General features: G+C 41.0%; 1 protein-coding gene across 4 annotated transcripts in view; it reads left to right on the forward strand.

The window, feature by feature from the left end:
- The window catches only part of PCDH11X (protocadherin 11 X-linked), a 742,005-nt gene that overhangs the window by 87,178 nt on the left and 638,012 nt on the right, over positions 1-16,815 (forward strand). For all 4 annotated transcript variants that reach the window (XM_082207174.1, XM_082207173.1, XM_082207175.1 and 1 more), the window contains one exon: positions 13,305-13,888. In XM_082207174.1, coding sequence (XP_082063300.1) covers positions 13,349-13,888 — 540 coding nt within the window. In that variant the 5' untranslated portion in view covers positions 13,305-13,348. The remainder of the gene's footprint in view (positions 1-13,304; positions 13,889-16,815) is intronic.

A 16,815-nucleotide genomic window follows, 5' to 3' on the forward strand; every position in this document is an offset into this window, starting at 1 on the left:
TTTAATGGGCTGTAGTTTTTCCATCTAAGTAAATTGAAGTAGACATCTTATCAGCAGGGAGTGCTTCACCTTTTCTTCCATGCTTTTTGTCCTCATTCTGTGCAACTGATGTTCAAGCACGGGGCACAGCTATTTCATTGCTAGCTTGCTTTGCCCTCTATTTTCTGAGTGCTACTGTTTTATCAGGGAAGTTAATGCAGCATGTGATTATGAAGTAGGTAACCGTCATAGTATATCTGAAATATTTCCACTCAACTACTTTTTGCCAGATGTTGAAACATGGAAATATGGTGGTGTGTGTGCTTGTGCTGCAAAATGAAATATAGCTATACTGTTAATATATCATTGTTTTGTAAATAGACAAATACTGTACGTGCATACACTTAATAGCAAAGCCCAATAGTTTAACTAAGTATGTCTGTACTGTAGTTCCATATATCATAAAATCATAATATGCAAGCATACAATTGTCTAATACAATCATAATATTGCACTATCATACAAACATAAAATTATATCATACAATCCTAATATCATACAATCATGATATATATATCATACAATCATAATACCATAAACAATTGTAATATCATACAGTCATCACACAATCACATACACTCATAACACATTATCATAATATGATAGATCACAATCATATCGTACAACCATCCATTCATATCACGCAAACATTCCATATCATACGCTCACACACTCACATCATATATCAGATAATCATATCATATCCCGGATTCAAGTTACAAGAAAGGATATTCTGATTAAACATCAGGAAGAACTTTCTGACAGTAAGAGCTGTTTTACAGTGGAAGAGACTGTGTTAGAAGGTGGTTGACTCTCCTTCCTTGGAGGTTTTTAAGCAGATGATGGATGGCCATCTGTCATGGATGTTTTAGTTGAGATTCCTGCATTGCAGGGGGCTGGACTAGATGACCCTTTGGGTCCCTTCCAACTCTACAATTCTACGATTGTTTGATTCTACAGCTATTGTGGCTCCAAATTCCTTTTAAGATAATGCAGATAGGATTACAGGTTCAATTCCAACATAAGGCTGTGTGTGTGTCCTGTTCATATAAAAAACCATCGACCCAGAACTTTGTATTTGGCACAGGATTCAGGATGCTGAGCATTTGGGAATTTGATCCAGGATTAGAAGGGGTGTTCTTATCCAAATGATCATAAAGATAACCAAGAAAATAAGTTGAATATCTGATCCAAACAAAAGGTTTATGCTTCTTATATGGAATTTGCCTGCTATTGGACTTTTCCCCAGTCCTGTGGGAAAACTTGAGGGAAGGCCACCCCATAGCTCTCTCCCTTGTTAATGCTGCAAACCAGACTTACATTGTGTGTGTGTGTACGTGCGCGCGCAAGACATTACAAGACATTATTGGGGTGATCCAATTCAGTAACAGCTGCTTGTTACCTGCAAGATCAGATTAGGTTTATGGCCTTTGCAAGAGTTTGGTTTGGGTTAAATTCAGTGAAGTTCTTCACTTTCCTGTCTCGGAGGCAGGTGGTGTTTTCTTCCTAAGTGCAACATTTCTTGATTATTGATGGATACCAAAAGTGACAGAGTGGAACTGATTCAGGGGGGAAATAGCCTTTAATTAAGAGAAGTTGGTAAATATTTGAGAAGGCATGCAACTTGGCTTCTGAGCTTTTGAGTATCTGATTCTGTTCTGGCGTAGACAGCCTTGCCTCCCCCCCCCCTTTTGACTGCTATTTGAAATCATCAGAAGAGTTGTGTCCGCTTCCCCTTTTCTTGAAAGTATTCTTACTCAACCTAACTAGCAAGTTCCTTGAATAAAACATGATGCTTGAGATGATAAACAATGAAGTCCACTATTTGCAGGCAAAACCTTTATTGAATCTCCCCCACCCTTTGCCACGGCAAGCAGGCCAACAAAACCTGTACCTAATAATTTTGCTGTTGCTGTCCATGGTATAGAGTTGATAGCTAGCTGTGGCTAACAATCAGCATTGAACAAAAGAAATCCCATAGCTTTTTTATTTTATTTTGCTTGAAATTGTATGTGTCAACAGCTTGGCTTACAAGGGGTGAAAAAAAAAGTTGTGCTGTTGGCTCATGTTCATCAAAAGCTCAAGCACATTCAGTCTGTGTTTGACTGACACAGATTGCACGCCAGAGGTGTACTTGCTCATACCATGTGGGCTTTTGCGCTGTGGAATGATGCACAGGTTTGACACATTGATGTGAACATAACTCTGTGCCCAGATTCTAGTTTGGATCAAAAATGGTGTTGGAAATAATTATCCCCTGTAAGAGAGACCGTCTCCATAGGTCTGACATGATCTATGGAGGTCACCAGTCTACAATTATTAACAGCAGTTAACAAAAGAAAGGGACAATGGTTCCTGTTGCAGCAGAAACCACTGCCTGTTCCATTGCTTCTGATGAGACACACTGTTGAAAAGTATCTCCAAAGTTGGATTTCGTGTAAAACGCATTAGGAAAAGACCCTATCCCAGTGTTAGACAGGGGTGGGTCTACTATAAAACTAATGAAGCTTAAGCTTCAGAGACCCTAATCCCAAGAGGGCCCAAAATAGCTTTAGTCCACATTGCATAATATTCTTGAGTTTAGAAGACCTAATTTGAGTTGCATGACTCTAATTAATTAATTTTTTTGCTGTATATATTTCAACAATCCCAAAGTTTGAGAGTCGGTAGCACAGATGTTGTAAAGGTGTGCTGGTTACGAAGGGGCTCCCAAAGCAGTTCAAGCTTCAGGCTGGTGGTAGAGCATCTACTTTGCATTCAGAAGGTCTTAGGTTAAATCCCAGACATCTCCATTTACAGCTAGGAAAGACCCCTGTCTTAAACCCTCGAAAGTCACTGCCAGTCAATGTAAACAGTACTGTCCTAGGTGGACCAGTAGTGTAGCTTTCTGTGTTCCTGGAATAATTATCATATAAAGCATTCAGAGTTTCATACTATGCTCCCAATCTCCCTCCTTTTAATGCCACAATCATGTGGAATATGATGGGCATGGACCTAGTTTTAGCAAAAGAACAATGCACATGAGGTATGCTGCTGCTGCACTTTTCTGCTACTTGCTAGCCTGCAATCTTGCCTAACTCCCTCTACTCAAAAGAAAATCCCAACAGGGCTTGCTTCTAGTATTACAGTCCAGCTGAAGGAAACAATTAAACATTAGAGAACAGATGGTTGGGAAGTATTGTATGATGAGGGATGGTTCAGCAAGTCAAACCCTTTCCAATCATTTCCAGCTTGGCTTTTCCACCTCCTGGTTTTTGTTTTTTGTTTTTTATGTGATTGGGGTAGACCCACAATTAACACGCTGCTACAGTCACCTATTGGTTGGCCCTGAAACGTGGTGTCATTTTCATATTGTGCAAAATGCTGAGATTATATCTGGAACCAAAGTCAAACCCTTTCCAATCATTTCCAGCTTGGCTTTTCCACCTCCTGGTTTTTGTTTTTTGTTTTTTATGTGATTGGGGTAGACCCACAATTAACACGCTGCTACAGTCACCTATTGGTTGGCCCTGAAACGTGGTGTCATTTTCATATTGTGAAAAATGCTGAGATTATATCTGGAACCAAATCCATTCTAAAAACTTGCATACTACCATGGCCCTCTACAATATTCTGGTCCTTCTAGGGCAGAGCAGATGTAGGCATTGTACTGCAAGTTTTGAAAGTTAAGTTTCTACACAGCCAGCACAATATATCTGTGGATGTATTTAGACTAACATGAAATTGGCCGATAACCACTACTTACGTGAGTTTAAAGGGGCATTAGATAAAGTCATGGAGGATAAGGCTAATAATGACTGCTAGTCATGATAGTCTGTGAAACCTCTGAATTAAGGCATATGTCACTGGATACCAATGGTTAAGAGATGCACCTACTTGTGGGAGGCACTTATTCCCTTCATGTTCTGCTTAAATGGTTTGGTCACTTTGTGGACACTACACTACATGGATCATTGATTTCATGTAGCAGGGCTGTTTGAATTCCTTACATCCCAAGGCATTTACCCCCAATTTTGTTAACTGTTTTCTTGTTGCTAGACAACTCTTTTCTTCTTCCTCCTCCTTGTGTAACTGTTGCCATAGTACCCCCCCCCCACCTTTGTCCAAGAACAAACGACAGGCAGACCCACACAGCTGTGTCTATGTGAAATGGTTGTTTCCCCCAAGCATTTTGTATTTTTCTTTTCTGAAGTAGGACCCTGTTCCATTTAGTTTACTTGTTGTTGTTTAGTCGTTTAGACATGTCCGACTCTTTGTGACCCCATGTACCAGAGCACGCCAGGCACTCCTGTCTTCCACAGCCCCCCCTAGTTTGGTCAAACTCATGCTGGTAGCTTCGAGAACACCGTCCAACATCTTGTCCTCTGTCATTCCCTTCTCCTTGTGTCCTAAATCTTTCCCAACACCAGGGTCTTTTCCAGGGAGTCTTCTCTTTTCATGAGGTGGCCAAAGTATTAGAGCCTCAGCTTCAGGACCTGTCCTTCTAGTGAGCACTCAGGGCTGATTTCCTTCAGAATGGATAGGTTTGATCTTCTTGCAGTCCATGGGACTCTCAAGAGTCTCCTCCAGCACCATAATTCAAAAACATTTAGTTTATTAAGGCATTATAATTAACATGTTGTCACTGTTGAAACCTGTGAGTGCTCTGCTTGCAGAGGGTTCAGCTGTGGGGTGTGGATAATTTTTAGTTCCGAACCACACCTGCTTTAGAAGCTCCCTTGTGGCAGACCACTGAACAGGACCACCCTCTTTCAAACTGCAAAGCAAATAGGGATCTAACAAAAGATTGCTCTTTGGTCAATACATGTGATAGATGAGGGTCAGAAAAGTCCCATGCTTTAGATCAACAGAGCTCATGGAAGGTCATATTTGTATTGATTTAAAAATGTACGTTCAAGATTAGGAGCACAAATGTGAATGACCTGGTCCAAATATTTCCTTGTCTAGCAAAACTCCTTTTTCTTTCTGGGAAGGAGGGTGGGGGGCATTTTTTTAAAAAGACATAACTATGTACAAGATTCTTTTGCCCATGTTATAACACTATCTGCAATGCCTCATTATGTAAATAAGTATGAATTGCATTGATAATTTGCAAGTGAAAGTGCAGAGAAGGAAGGATGCAAAAGGGAAGATTAACAAGCCGCTGCAAATACTCCTCTGGGAAGCTTTTCTGAAAATACAGAATGCTTCAAAGGAAACTGAATTCATGAGTGACCTGCTGAGGTTTGCTACTCAGTTGAAGTCCCTTGCTTTCCTGTTGTTCCCTTGGCATACATAAGCTTTGCTAATTTGGATGGGCGCTTGCAGGAGGACACATTAAAGCACCCACACATACCATGAACTGTTAACTAAAGTTGGCACCTTGTATTTAATGAGTTCTACTGCAAGTAGGAGGTGTGGCTTAGGATGAGCCACACTGGCAGTGACACAAACCCTGACCTGGCAATGTGTAGAACATAGAGAGCATGCCCTATATCAAGTTAACCACTTACCCCTGCTTTTAATGGGGGGGGGCGGGGGTTATTCCTTTTTATTTAAAACCATCTTTCTGTTTTAAAATACCCTGATAAAGTCAAACATACTTAAAAGGTTTGAAACAATGGGTTGTGTCCAATATGAGTCCTACTCAGGCCTACTGGAATTTATGAACCTAAGTTATCTCGTTTAATTTCCATGCATCTACTCTGAGAAGGGCTAATGCTAGATGCAGCCTGATTAAATCTAAAGATACTAATTAAAATATGAAAACGCATCTAGGCAGCAGAGCAGATAGAATAACATCAACAGCTAAATGACAGCATAGCAATATTGTAGTTAAACATTTTAAGAAGTCTGGATTTTTTTAAAAACAGAAAAAGTTTTTGCACAGTGCTTAAAATCTGTTATGCCAAATCTACCTGCAGAGGGTGTTTAATCTGGTTGAGATTAAGCAGGCAAGTTCATTTTGATGAATATGCTTCTTGAGAGTTCACATGTTTGCGGGGCAGGTATTGTTGTCTGACTACAGGCAAATAAATATTGAGGCAGGTAAGCGGAGAGGTACAGGGGTCATTTAAAAAAAAAAGGATGGTGAGGATCTCTCCTTTTAGGACTCCAAATCAGTATGTCAGCTGCACAATTCTTCATTTCCATACCAACACTCTTGACAATTTAATATATCAGCATCCTACAGTTTTCTCTTCTGCTGACAAGCCACCATCACTGTGGTGTTGCGGTTTATCGTTACTAGAAACGCTCTCTGGGATTATACTTTTATATTACTGTGCTGCTTTTCTGTGGTTCATCATTTAAATTAGGTAGCAGAAGTTTGATGATGGTGCATGAGTTTTGCATCCTAGTGATTTTCCCTGAGAGTTTGCAAAGCTTATTTATTTTTTTACATGATCTTATTTCACATTTAATAATATCCCTTTTAAAACTGAGCGGATGAGACAAAGCATTCTCTCTCTCTCTCTCTCTCTCTCTCTCTCTCTCTCTGTGTGTGTGTGTGTGAGAGAGAGAGAGAGAGAGAGAGAGAGAGAGAGATTATTAACCAAGTAAAGCAATAGGCCCCTAAAATCCATTCTATTCATGTTTCAAAAAAGAAAATAGAGGTCCTTTGTCTTGGAAGCTTGCTTTCTTCCTTCTCTCATGTACTGGATGGTGGCCCCAATGTTGCCAATGTATTCCATATCTTCTTAACCTGAGTTTCAAATGACTGTTGTTTTCTATTTCTGTGGGGTATAAACTCTACCCTGGTAGTTACAAGGAGACTTGTATAGTGGTACCTCGGGTTACAGACGCTTCAGGTTACAGATGCTTCAGGTTACAGACTCTGCTAACCCAGAAACAGTACCTCGGGTTAAGAACTTTGCTTCAGGATGAGAACAGAAATTGTGTGGTGGCAGTGCAGTGGCAGTGGGAGGCCCCATCAGCTAAAGTGGGACCTCAGGTTAAGAATGGTTTCAGGTTAAGAACAGACCTCCATAATGAATTAAGTTCTTAACCTGAGATACCACTGTATTCAGACAGAAATATTATCCCTACGGAAACACCCAGGAGTTCTAGTAATAAATTGTGATTGGAGGTATCTTGAATTTGCTGAAGTTCTGGATGACCACTGAACCATAATCTGTGAGGCACATTCATCTAGGTGGATGGAAATGTATGGAGGCCTGTAGTAGACAGTGCAAATCTAGATAGAACAATGACCTTACTCAATACAATATACTCAATATGGGTGTCAAACCTATTACCAAAGGTGTGATTTTAAATGACGTTGACCAACCCTGAATACCACTTGCTGGAAGCCACAGGAAGGAAGTGTGCTCTTATGTTTGGGCTCTGCTTGCTCGTTTCCCACAGGCTTCTGGGTGGACGCTGTGAGAACAGGGACTGGCCATGGGTTTAGTTGAAGGTAGCCATCATGGACAAAACTTGGCCATGTGTTTTGATCTTGAATCTCTGATTTATAGGGAGTTTTCCCCTTCCCACCCCAGGCCCAGCTAATACTGCCAAAACAAAAGCAGGTAACTAGTTTCAGAAGATGTGTGTGTGTGTGTGTGTGTGTGTGTGTGTTTGTGTGTACACATATACACACATACCTGCACTGTGTATAGTGTATATTATATAGCTAGACGGGGAAAATAGCACAGTACACATTCCGATATGAATGCTGCCAGTACAGTTTTGTCATTTAAACACATATTGCTACAACACTTAAATGGCTGTTAACTTTAGTTCGATATTTTAAACTCATTCCCATTTTAGATGAAGAATCTTTTTTTCCAAAAAAAAGAAAAGAAAGAATCTATATGGCCTATTCTCTGTTGTGTAATACTACATGAAAATGTATGTTGGGAAGTAAAAAAGAATGCTGATGAGACAGAGTAGCACAAATGGAGCATTAGGTTGTACTGCATATGACGAGTGCTTAAATATTATTCCTGTAGGAAATGTTTTGGGTCATGATTTCTTGTTTTTTTATTATTATTCTACACAATTTGTCCTATGCAAATTCTTCCAAAATAGAGATTAAAGGTGACTGCTCAAAGCAAGCTGTTGCCAAAGACTAACCAATTTAAAAGGCCATGCCAAGGAAGTTGAGGTATTTCTCCTCTCCATCCCTGTATGGAATCTGGATGTACTGAAGTCAGGAAGGTAGATGCATTGAGCAAAATTCCATTTGTTTATGCATATGAGCTATTTTGCTTACATTTCCACATCTGCAGATTCTTACTAAAGCTGATCCCTGAATTTGCCACGTTATATTGGGCAGCGCTCTCTCTCTCTCTCTCTCTCTCTCTCTCTCTCTCTCTCTGTGTGCGCGCGTTTGTGTATGTGTGTGTGATGACATGAATAATTGTCTGTAGAAAGTCAAACTATTGGCCTATCTAGCTCAGCAATGACTATGCTGATTGGCCACTGCTCTCAGCCCTACCTGGTGATGTCATAGAATCTTAGAGTTGGAAGGGACTCAAGAGTCATCTAGTTCGACTCCCTGCAATGCAGGAATCTCAGCTAAAGCATCCATGACAGGTGGCACTGCCAAACAGCTCTTACTGTCAGAAAGTTTTTTCCTGAATGTTTAGTCAGAATCTCCTTTCTTGCAACTTGGAGCCATTGGATTGAGTCCTACCCTCCAGAGCAGGAGAAAGCACACATGCTCCCTCCTCCATGTGACAGCCCTTAAGATATTTGAAGATGGCTATCTTATCTCCTCTCAGTTGCCTCTTTTCCAGGCTAAACATACTCAGCTCCTTCAAGTGCTGCTCATAAGGCTTAGTTTCCAGACCCTTGATCATCTTGGTTGCCCTCCTCAGCACACATTCCAGCTTGTCAACATCGTTCTTAAATTGTGGTGCCCAGAATTGGACACAGAAATCCAGGAGTGGTCTGACCAAGGCAGAATAGAGTGGTGCTATTACTTCCCTTGATCTGGACACTATACTTCTGTTGATGCATCCTAGAATCACTATACTTCTGTTGATGCATCCTAGAATATCATTAGCTTTTTCTGCTGCTGCATCACACTGTTGATTCATGTTAGGCTTGTGGTCCATCAAGACTCCTAGATCCTTTTCACATTTACTGCTAGTAAGCCAGGTGTCCCCCATCCTATATTTGTGCATCTGATTCTTCCTGCCTAAGTGCAGAGCCTTACATTGATCCTTTTTGAAATTCATTTTGTTAGCTTGCACCCAATTCTCCAATCTGTTAAGGTCATTTTGAATTCTGATTCTTCTGTGGCATTAGCTACCCCTTCCAGTTTGGTGTCATCCGCACATTTGATGAGCATCCCCTCAATTCCTTAACCAAGGCACTTATAAAGAAGGTGAGCAACAACAGACCCAGGACAGAACCCTGTGCCAACTCACTTGTCACTTTCCCCCAGAAACCATTAATGAGTACTTTTGGGGTTTGGTCAGTCAACCAGCAACAAATCCAACTAACAGTTATCTTGTTCAACCCACATTTTACCAACTTCCTTGTGAGACTATTATGGGGGACTTTGTCAACAGCCTTACTGAAATCAAGATACACTATATCCACAGCATTTCCCTGATCCACCAAGTTTGTAATTTCGTTTAAAAAACAAACCCACCCCAGATTGGTCTGCCATGACTTATTTTTGAGAAACCCATGCTGGGTCCATGTAATCACAGCATCCTTTTCTAAATGCTCACAGACCAACTGTTGAATTAGCTGTTCTAGGACCTTCCCTAGTATGGATGTCAACCTCACCCATTGGTAGTTACCTGGGCCTTTCCCCCCTTTTTGAAGATGGGGACATTTGCCCACCTCCAGTCTGTAGGGACCTCTCCTGTACTCCAAGAATTCTCAAAGATAATAAACAAATTACATCCGCAAGCTCCTTTAGTACTCTTGGATGCAGCTCATCAGGCCCTGGATATTTGAATTTATTTAAAGTAGCTACGTGGGTGTCCCTTACTACCTCTTTTCTTATCTTGGGCTGCAGCTCCCTCCTTACATCATTTATTCTGTTATCACCAGGTTGGGCATCACTTTCCTTTTGGGAAAAGTAGCTGTTGAGTAGTTCCGCATTTTCTCTGTCACCCAACAGCATTTCTCCATCTTTCCCATGCAGAGGACTTACCACTTGCTTGTTCTTCCTCTTACTTTGGACATAGCCAAAGAAACCTTTTTATTTTTAACCTCTATTATTAATAACAATCATCATTATTAAAATCAATTATAAATAAATAAATAGGTTGTTGTTGTTGTTGTTGACGTCTCTTGATATTATTTTTAAACTGTTAGGATTGAACCTTCTGTATATAAAGCAACACCCCCTCCTCTACATCTTTTGTTAGACACTGAGGGAAGCTAGGTCAACTCATTGCCCTTTCTAAACTAGTCTGCTGTTACATATTTTTGTTCAGTGTTGTGTCCTTTTCATTATTCTTAAGTGGACAAACCTCATTCACCTTCCCAAGATAGATATATTTTTGGGGATTTAATTCCTCCCATCAGATTTGGGGCATCAGAATTTTGAGATATGATTTAAAATGTGTGTGTGGGAGGGGAGTATTTTAGGATAAACATATATCTAGAAATGCATGCATTGAGATAAAATACATGTTTAAATAAAAAGTTTGTACATGCTTTGTGCTTCTTGCTTCAGAACTATTGCTGTTTTCATCTTATGATTAATAGATTAATCAACTAAGAATTCATTGGTAGGTTGATACTACAGTGGTACCTCAGGTTAAGTTCTGGAGGTCCGTTCTTAACCTGAAACTCTTCTTAACCTGAGCTACCACTTTAGTTAATGGGGCCTCCTGCTGCTGCCGTGCCGCCACCGCATGATTTCTGTTCTCATCTTGAAGGAAAGTTCTTAACCTGAGATACTGTTTCTGGGTTAGTGGAATCTGTAACCTGAAGCGTCTGTAACCTGAAGCATCTGTAACCCGAGTTACCACTGTACAATAAAAAAGCTTTAAAATAAACAAAACAAAACGGTTGTAAGACATCAGAGATCCAAAATGCAGTGTCTGGAAAAGCAATAGCAACCTGCTAATTTAAATATTTTTTTCAATTAAAACACCCACATGTGGAGTAAATGTTTGTGACAAAAGAATGGGCTTGGCCTTGAGTGCTTGGCCAAGTGTCTACAATGTCATTCTTAGCTCATTATATCAGATCCTGCAGATAAAGGGATTTAAAGATTAAGAGCCAGTTTAAATAGGGAATCAGCGAGTTATGCCAGCCTGTGCTATGGGGAGCTTGTTGCAGGCCCCGCAACATTGTGTAATCTAACATCCAAAGAAACTGAGAAATACATTTCTTTTGAGATGGGGACATAGCCAGTTTGACATAAAACCACTTGTCATTTGCTATGCCCATTGCAACCTCCTTCTGTTACTTACTAATGTGTTCTATCTGTTCTCGGCTGGGTTCTGCCAGATGGGTGTCACTCTGATCAGCTTTCTATGCCAGCCTGAGTTCTCATATGAGAAAACGGATAGAACTATCTGTGCTTTGGAGAACCCTTGAACAGCTTTGCTTACTCTCTGGAGCTGGATAAAAAGAGGGAGTGTGTTTTTGTTTCCTCAAAGAGGAGGCCCAAAAGCACAGGAGCATGTTGGCAGAAGAACAAGGAGAATGGTAGGCAGCTGGTGATTGTTCCTAAATGGACTTGGCTCAGTATACCTGAAGGGGCATCTCCACCCCTGTCATCCAGCCCGGACCTTGAGGTCCAGCTCCAAGGGCCTTCTGGTGGTTCCCTCACTGTGAGAAATGAAGCTACAGGGAACCAGGTAGAGGGCCTTCTCAGCAGTGGGGGGCCCCCATGGAATGCCCTCCCATCAGATGTCAAGGAAATAAATAACTACAACTTTTAGAAGACATCTGCAGGCAGCCCCATATAGTGAAGCTTTTAATGTTTGATGTTTTATTATGTTTTTATATGTGTTGGAAGCTGCCCAGAGTGGCCGGGCAACCCAACAAGATGGGCAGGTTAATAATAATAATAAAAATAAAATAACAACAACAACAACAACAACAACAACAACAACAACAACAACATATTCTTAACCTTATTCTAAGGCTAGGCATTTCCTTCTTTGGAAGAAGTGGGGATGGTCAAATCTATCAATATTGTTTTCTCATCTCACCCCTACCCTGGTTTTAAACTCAGTTGTCCAAATTCCCACAGCAATTTGCATTTTAAAACAATTTCATAGTCATTTTTCCATAATTTTTTTAGTATGTTTTTTTCTTAATAAGCACAGTTATATGGATTTTGACTAATAATGCACATTTTTGCAAACAACCTTCTGTAGTATGATGCTTTTTTGTTTTATTTTCAGCAATTCTACGTGCACTTTCCCCAGTAGATGTATCTGGTACATAATTGTTTGGTTGGAGCATTGCACCACAGAATTCATAGAAGTCTGGATTCTGAAGTGTGTTTCTGTTTGCATATTGGTTTGAAGTATTTTCTCATTTGGAATTTGAACAAAATCAAATTTCTCCCCTATCTTCATCACTTTGGCTATGGCCAGGAAGCCTCATTGTGCTGCCCCGGTTTGCGTGGCAGCCAGGACCTCTGACTTACCAGTCAGCATCTTCCCTTGTCCCAAATTAAACTCTGTAATTCAGATCATTGGGGTGCCTCAAAGTGGAAGAAGATGCACTCCAGCAATTCAGAATAAATAGTTTGGAATGACTTGTGTTAACAGCCAAACCACAGACTGCAAAGGAAGGAGGGTGGAGAGTGTTTGTATATGGTGTGTGATGGTGTTGCAAATGTGAATGGGGAAAATACTTTCTTTTCACACACACACACATATACACACACACAACCATGGGAAAGCAGCAAATGGTATGCAAGCCGAGTGTTGGAAACCTTTTGGGTGAGCACATCCAGATGGAATACTCTAGTGGAATTCCTTGGATGTATGACTTTAGCTCCTAGTTACAAGGAGATGCTGTGCTACCCTGTAGATATTCCTCCCTCCCTCTCCCTGAAAACAAAACTTGTGAGGCAATGGAATTGGCTGGCAATTGGCATGTATTGGCTGGAAGCCTTGCAAATACTAAACAATCTACTTCACTAAGCATTTACAAACAGTAAATGTATATTGATGTTTGCTTGTTTGTTTTTCACTGTGCCAGTGCTCATTGCAAAACAACCATCGCCAAATGATATGTTTGAATTTGCTGTTCCTTTAAAAAACAAAAAAACAAAAAAAGATTAAAACCTCTTATTAGGTTCCTGGCATTTCTTAATCTGTTCTTCTCTTCTCATTTTTATTTCCTAGTTCTTCTTAGTGTTCGGTTGGACAACTCCTTAGCCATTCTGGAGATGGACTTGCTTTCCAGGACCTACCTCTTGGCAGCCTTATTAACCTGTATCGTGTTTCAGTCCGGTGCCCAGGAGAAGAATTATACGGTGCGGGAGGAGTTGCCAGAAAATGTCCTAATTGGCAATTTGCTTAAGGACCTCAACTTGACTCTGGACCCTGATGTGCCCCTTTCGTCACCTCTGCAGTTCAAGCTTGTGTATAAGACTGGGGATGTTCCGCTGGTGCACGTGGAGGAGAATACTGGAGAAATATTCACCACTGCCAACCGCATTGACCGGGAGAAACTCTGCTCTGGCATTTTTAGTGAGAACCGCTGTTTCTATGAGGTGGAAGTTGCTGTCCTGCCCGATGAAGTTTTCCGACTGGTCAAGATCAGGTTCCTGATTGAGGATATAAATGACAATGCCCCTCTTTTTCCATCAACGGTCATCAATATCTCTATCCCTGAGAACACAGCCATCAATTCCCGGTATTCTGTCCCATCTGCTCTTGATCCTGACATTGGAGTCAACGGCATCCAGCACTATGAACTCCTCAAGGTGAATGTTGGTCCTTGTATCTCCCCTGAAAGATTCATCTCCATTATTTCCCCTTGAGTTTCTTAATAATTTGTAGGATCTTGCATTGCATTTAACTATCAGCAAGGGAAGGAACAAGGAAAGATGGGGGCATTGATTGAAAGTGGAAAAGTGAAAATAAAACAGAGGGGTGGGGAGTGGAGTGGAGTGGTGGAAAGATAGTAGAAGATTGAGTAATAATAATAATAATAATAATAATAATAATAATAATAATAATAATGTTTCACATGTAAACATCTTAGCATTTTGGGATCTCCTCTCCCCATATCCCCCTCCTCATTTCTCATGCAATAAGGGATTTTCAAGTTTGCCTGCCTTATATATATGATCTAAACTGGCAGAATGTGATAGACTATATATGCTTGTGGGCTGCACCAAAGAAAGTGTTTTTTATATATGTGTGTGTGAGTATACATACAAATGCATTCTCTCTGAGTCACTCAGGCACAATTCATGTGTTGCCTTGGCAAACCCTCTCTTCTGCATTTAACTACTCACATGAGCAGTCAATTTGTGTGTGAGCCTTTTGCTGTGGGTGCAGGAACCTTAGCTAGGAGAGGGGATGAGAAGAAGAATGACATCTTGCCACCCAACTACCTTTATAGCCATCAGTATATACCTTGAATCCAAAATAAGCTGGATTTCCAGACATAACATTTTAACCAATCTTTGGCATCCCATACGCTAAATATGTGGGGAAATTCACAACCACTTTGTGTGATGTTTTCCATTTCAGTACTAGTTAGTTTTAGACTGCCTGAGCTGTCAGTCCCATAAGAACTGCACGCTTGGACATTTTTCAAAACTCGCAGCATATATATATATATATATATATATAAAATCTGTCAAGGAGAAGCTGGAGGTAGGGATGTACTTAGTGAATGTGACCAGTAGCTCTGGCAGTGAAGCATATGAAAGCAAAGAAGGGAGCCCCGTGGAATAGTGATATGCACTGAAGCAAATTAACATTCTCGGAGAAGCAAAGAGGAAGCCCTCCATCTGACTGGCTCAATCAGCCTGCTTTGGTAATGCTTGGGTAGGTTAATAGTAAAGAGAAATGAAAAGTTATTCACACACAGAGAAAAGAGCAACTGTAATGATGCCCATTCTGTAGAAACAAGCAGAGCATTTGACATTACAAATAATTTTGCGTGTGTGTGATGCTGGGGTGTCAGAGGCAGACAGCTTCTCCTTTGTTTCTTGATGTGCAAAAATCTCTGGTGCACATTTATTGGTTGCTCAAGACAGGGGTGTGATGAGGGAGGGAAATGGTTTGCCAAAGATAACACCTGTGACTCACCAGGAAGGACTAAATTTTTGGTCTTTCAGGTGTTGTTAGACTCTAGCTCCTATCATGACTGGCCTTTTTGGACTGATAGAAGTTGTAGTCTGAATGCATGGTTCATCTCCACCAGGAGCTGTGCATTCAGTATTATAGGCCCAAGTTTTATGCAACTCCATTTCAGCTAAGGTCAAATAGACTCACTCCTTGAATTTCCAGCACTTAGTGAAGTTTATTATTATTGTTTCATCATGCATTTTAATTGGTCTGATTTTTATAGTTTTAACCGATTCTTACCCTTTCCATGTTGTATTCCTTGTTCCTCACTTAGAGATGATTGCCATTAAGTAGTAAATAAACAAATAAATTGCAGCGAAAGAAGTGATTTTTAACCTCTGAATCTGCTTGAAAGTGAGATGGACCTTTGGTGGTGCATCACTGCCCTGCCCCTTTCAGCTGGCAGTTGTTCTCAAACATCTCAAGCAGTAGACATTCCTATCACTTGCTGCCTGATCCTTTCAGTGGATTTGTTGGGGGTTGAATTTGTTATCTTTTGCATGAATAACCTGTGCCCCTCCCCTTTTCCTTTGTTGCTTGTATATACCAGCTTCTATCTTCAGGGAACCTTTTGCTTGTGATTGGTGGCAGTCTTGGCTGTTACTGCTTTCTCTAGCTGATGATGAACCTTAATTTCATACAAGCTTAGGAGCTCCAAAGCCAACACGAAGCCCTTCTATTCAGAAAGATTTCTCAATCATTTCAGTCAAAGGAACAGTGGGCCCTGCTGTGGTCAGTTCCCGATTGCGAACTTCCCATAGGCATTTTGTTGGCCGCTGCAAGAACCGAATGCTCAACTAGACAGGCCTTTGAAATAAATGGAACAGTCTTCACAACGCACACCTCCTTTATGTAAAGTTACACGGCCATGTATTGCAGCCACATAGGGAAATAAGGCAGCAAGGTACAAAGGCTTGACACCACAGATCTGAATAAGGGAACAAAGGTGTGGGATACTATAACCACACGTAACAAACTGGGCAAGTCAGCTCTGCCAAGGGGGAGAGGTAGTGTTGCATCATGCTTTCAGGTAAGTAGGGAGATGATACTGTTTCACTCCACCCTACCAATAGTGTCCCTATTTTCCAGAGGCATCCCTTATTTAGAGAGGCCATCCCCGTTTCTAATTTGATCCCAGAATATCCCACATTTCCTTAGGATGTTCCCTATTTTATCAGAGAAATGTTGGAGGGTATGCCCTGCCAGGGGGGTTGACAGCACTGCAGGCAAGACTTGGGGCTACATTGTTCAATCTTAAAGGTGACTACCCTCACCAAACATTAGCTGTCTACCTGCCAGTGTGGGAAATCTAACAGCAACCCATCCCTCCACTGCGGACACATGCCACCAAGCCAGTGAAGCTTGAGGAACCTCCCCCCCCAAAAAAAATAAACTAGCAAACAATGCCAATCAACTGATGGGCCAAAAAAAAAAAAAAGCATACTGCCCACACCCAAAGGTGACCTGCCAATGCCTGGACTGAATGAAGTGGGATTGGTGGATGCCACCAAACCTCCAGAAGGCTGGCAGAGCTGGAGCTAGCTGCGCT

The sequence above is a fragment of the Podarcis vaucheri genome, assembly GCF_965113315.1.
Source record: "Podarcis vaucheri genome assembly, chromosome: Z".
Lineage (NCBI taxonomy): Eukaryota > Metazoa > Chordata > Lepidosauria > Squamata > Lacertidae > Podarcis > Podarcis vaucheri.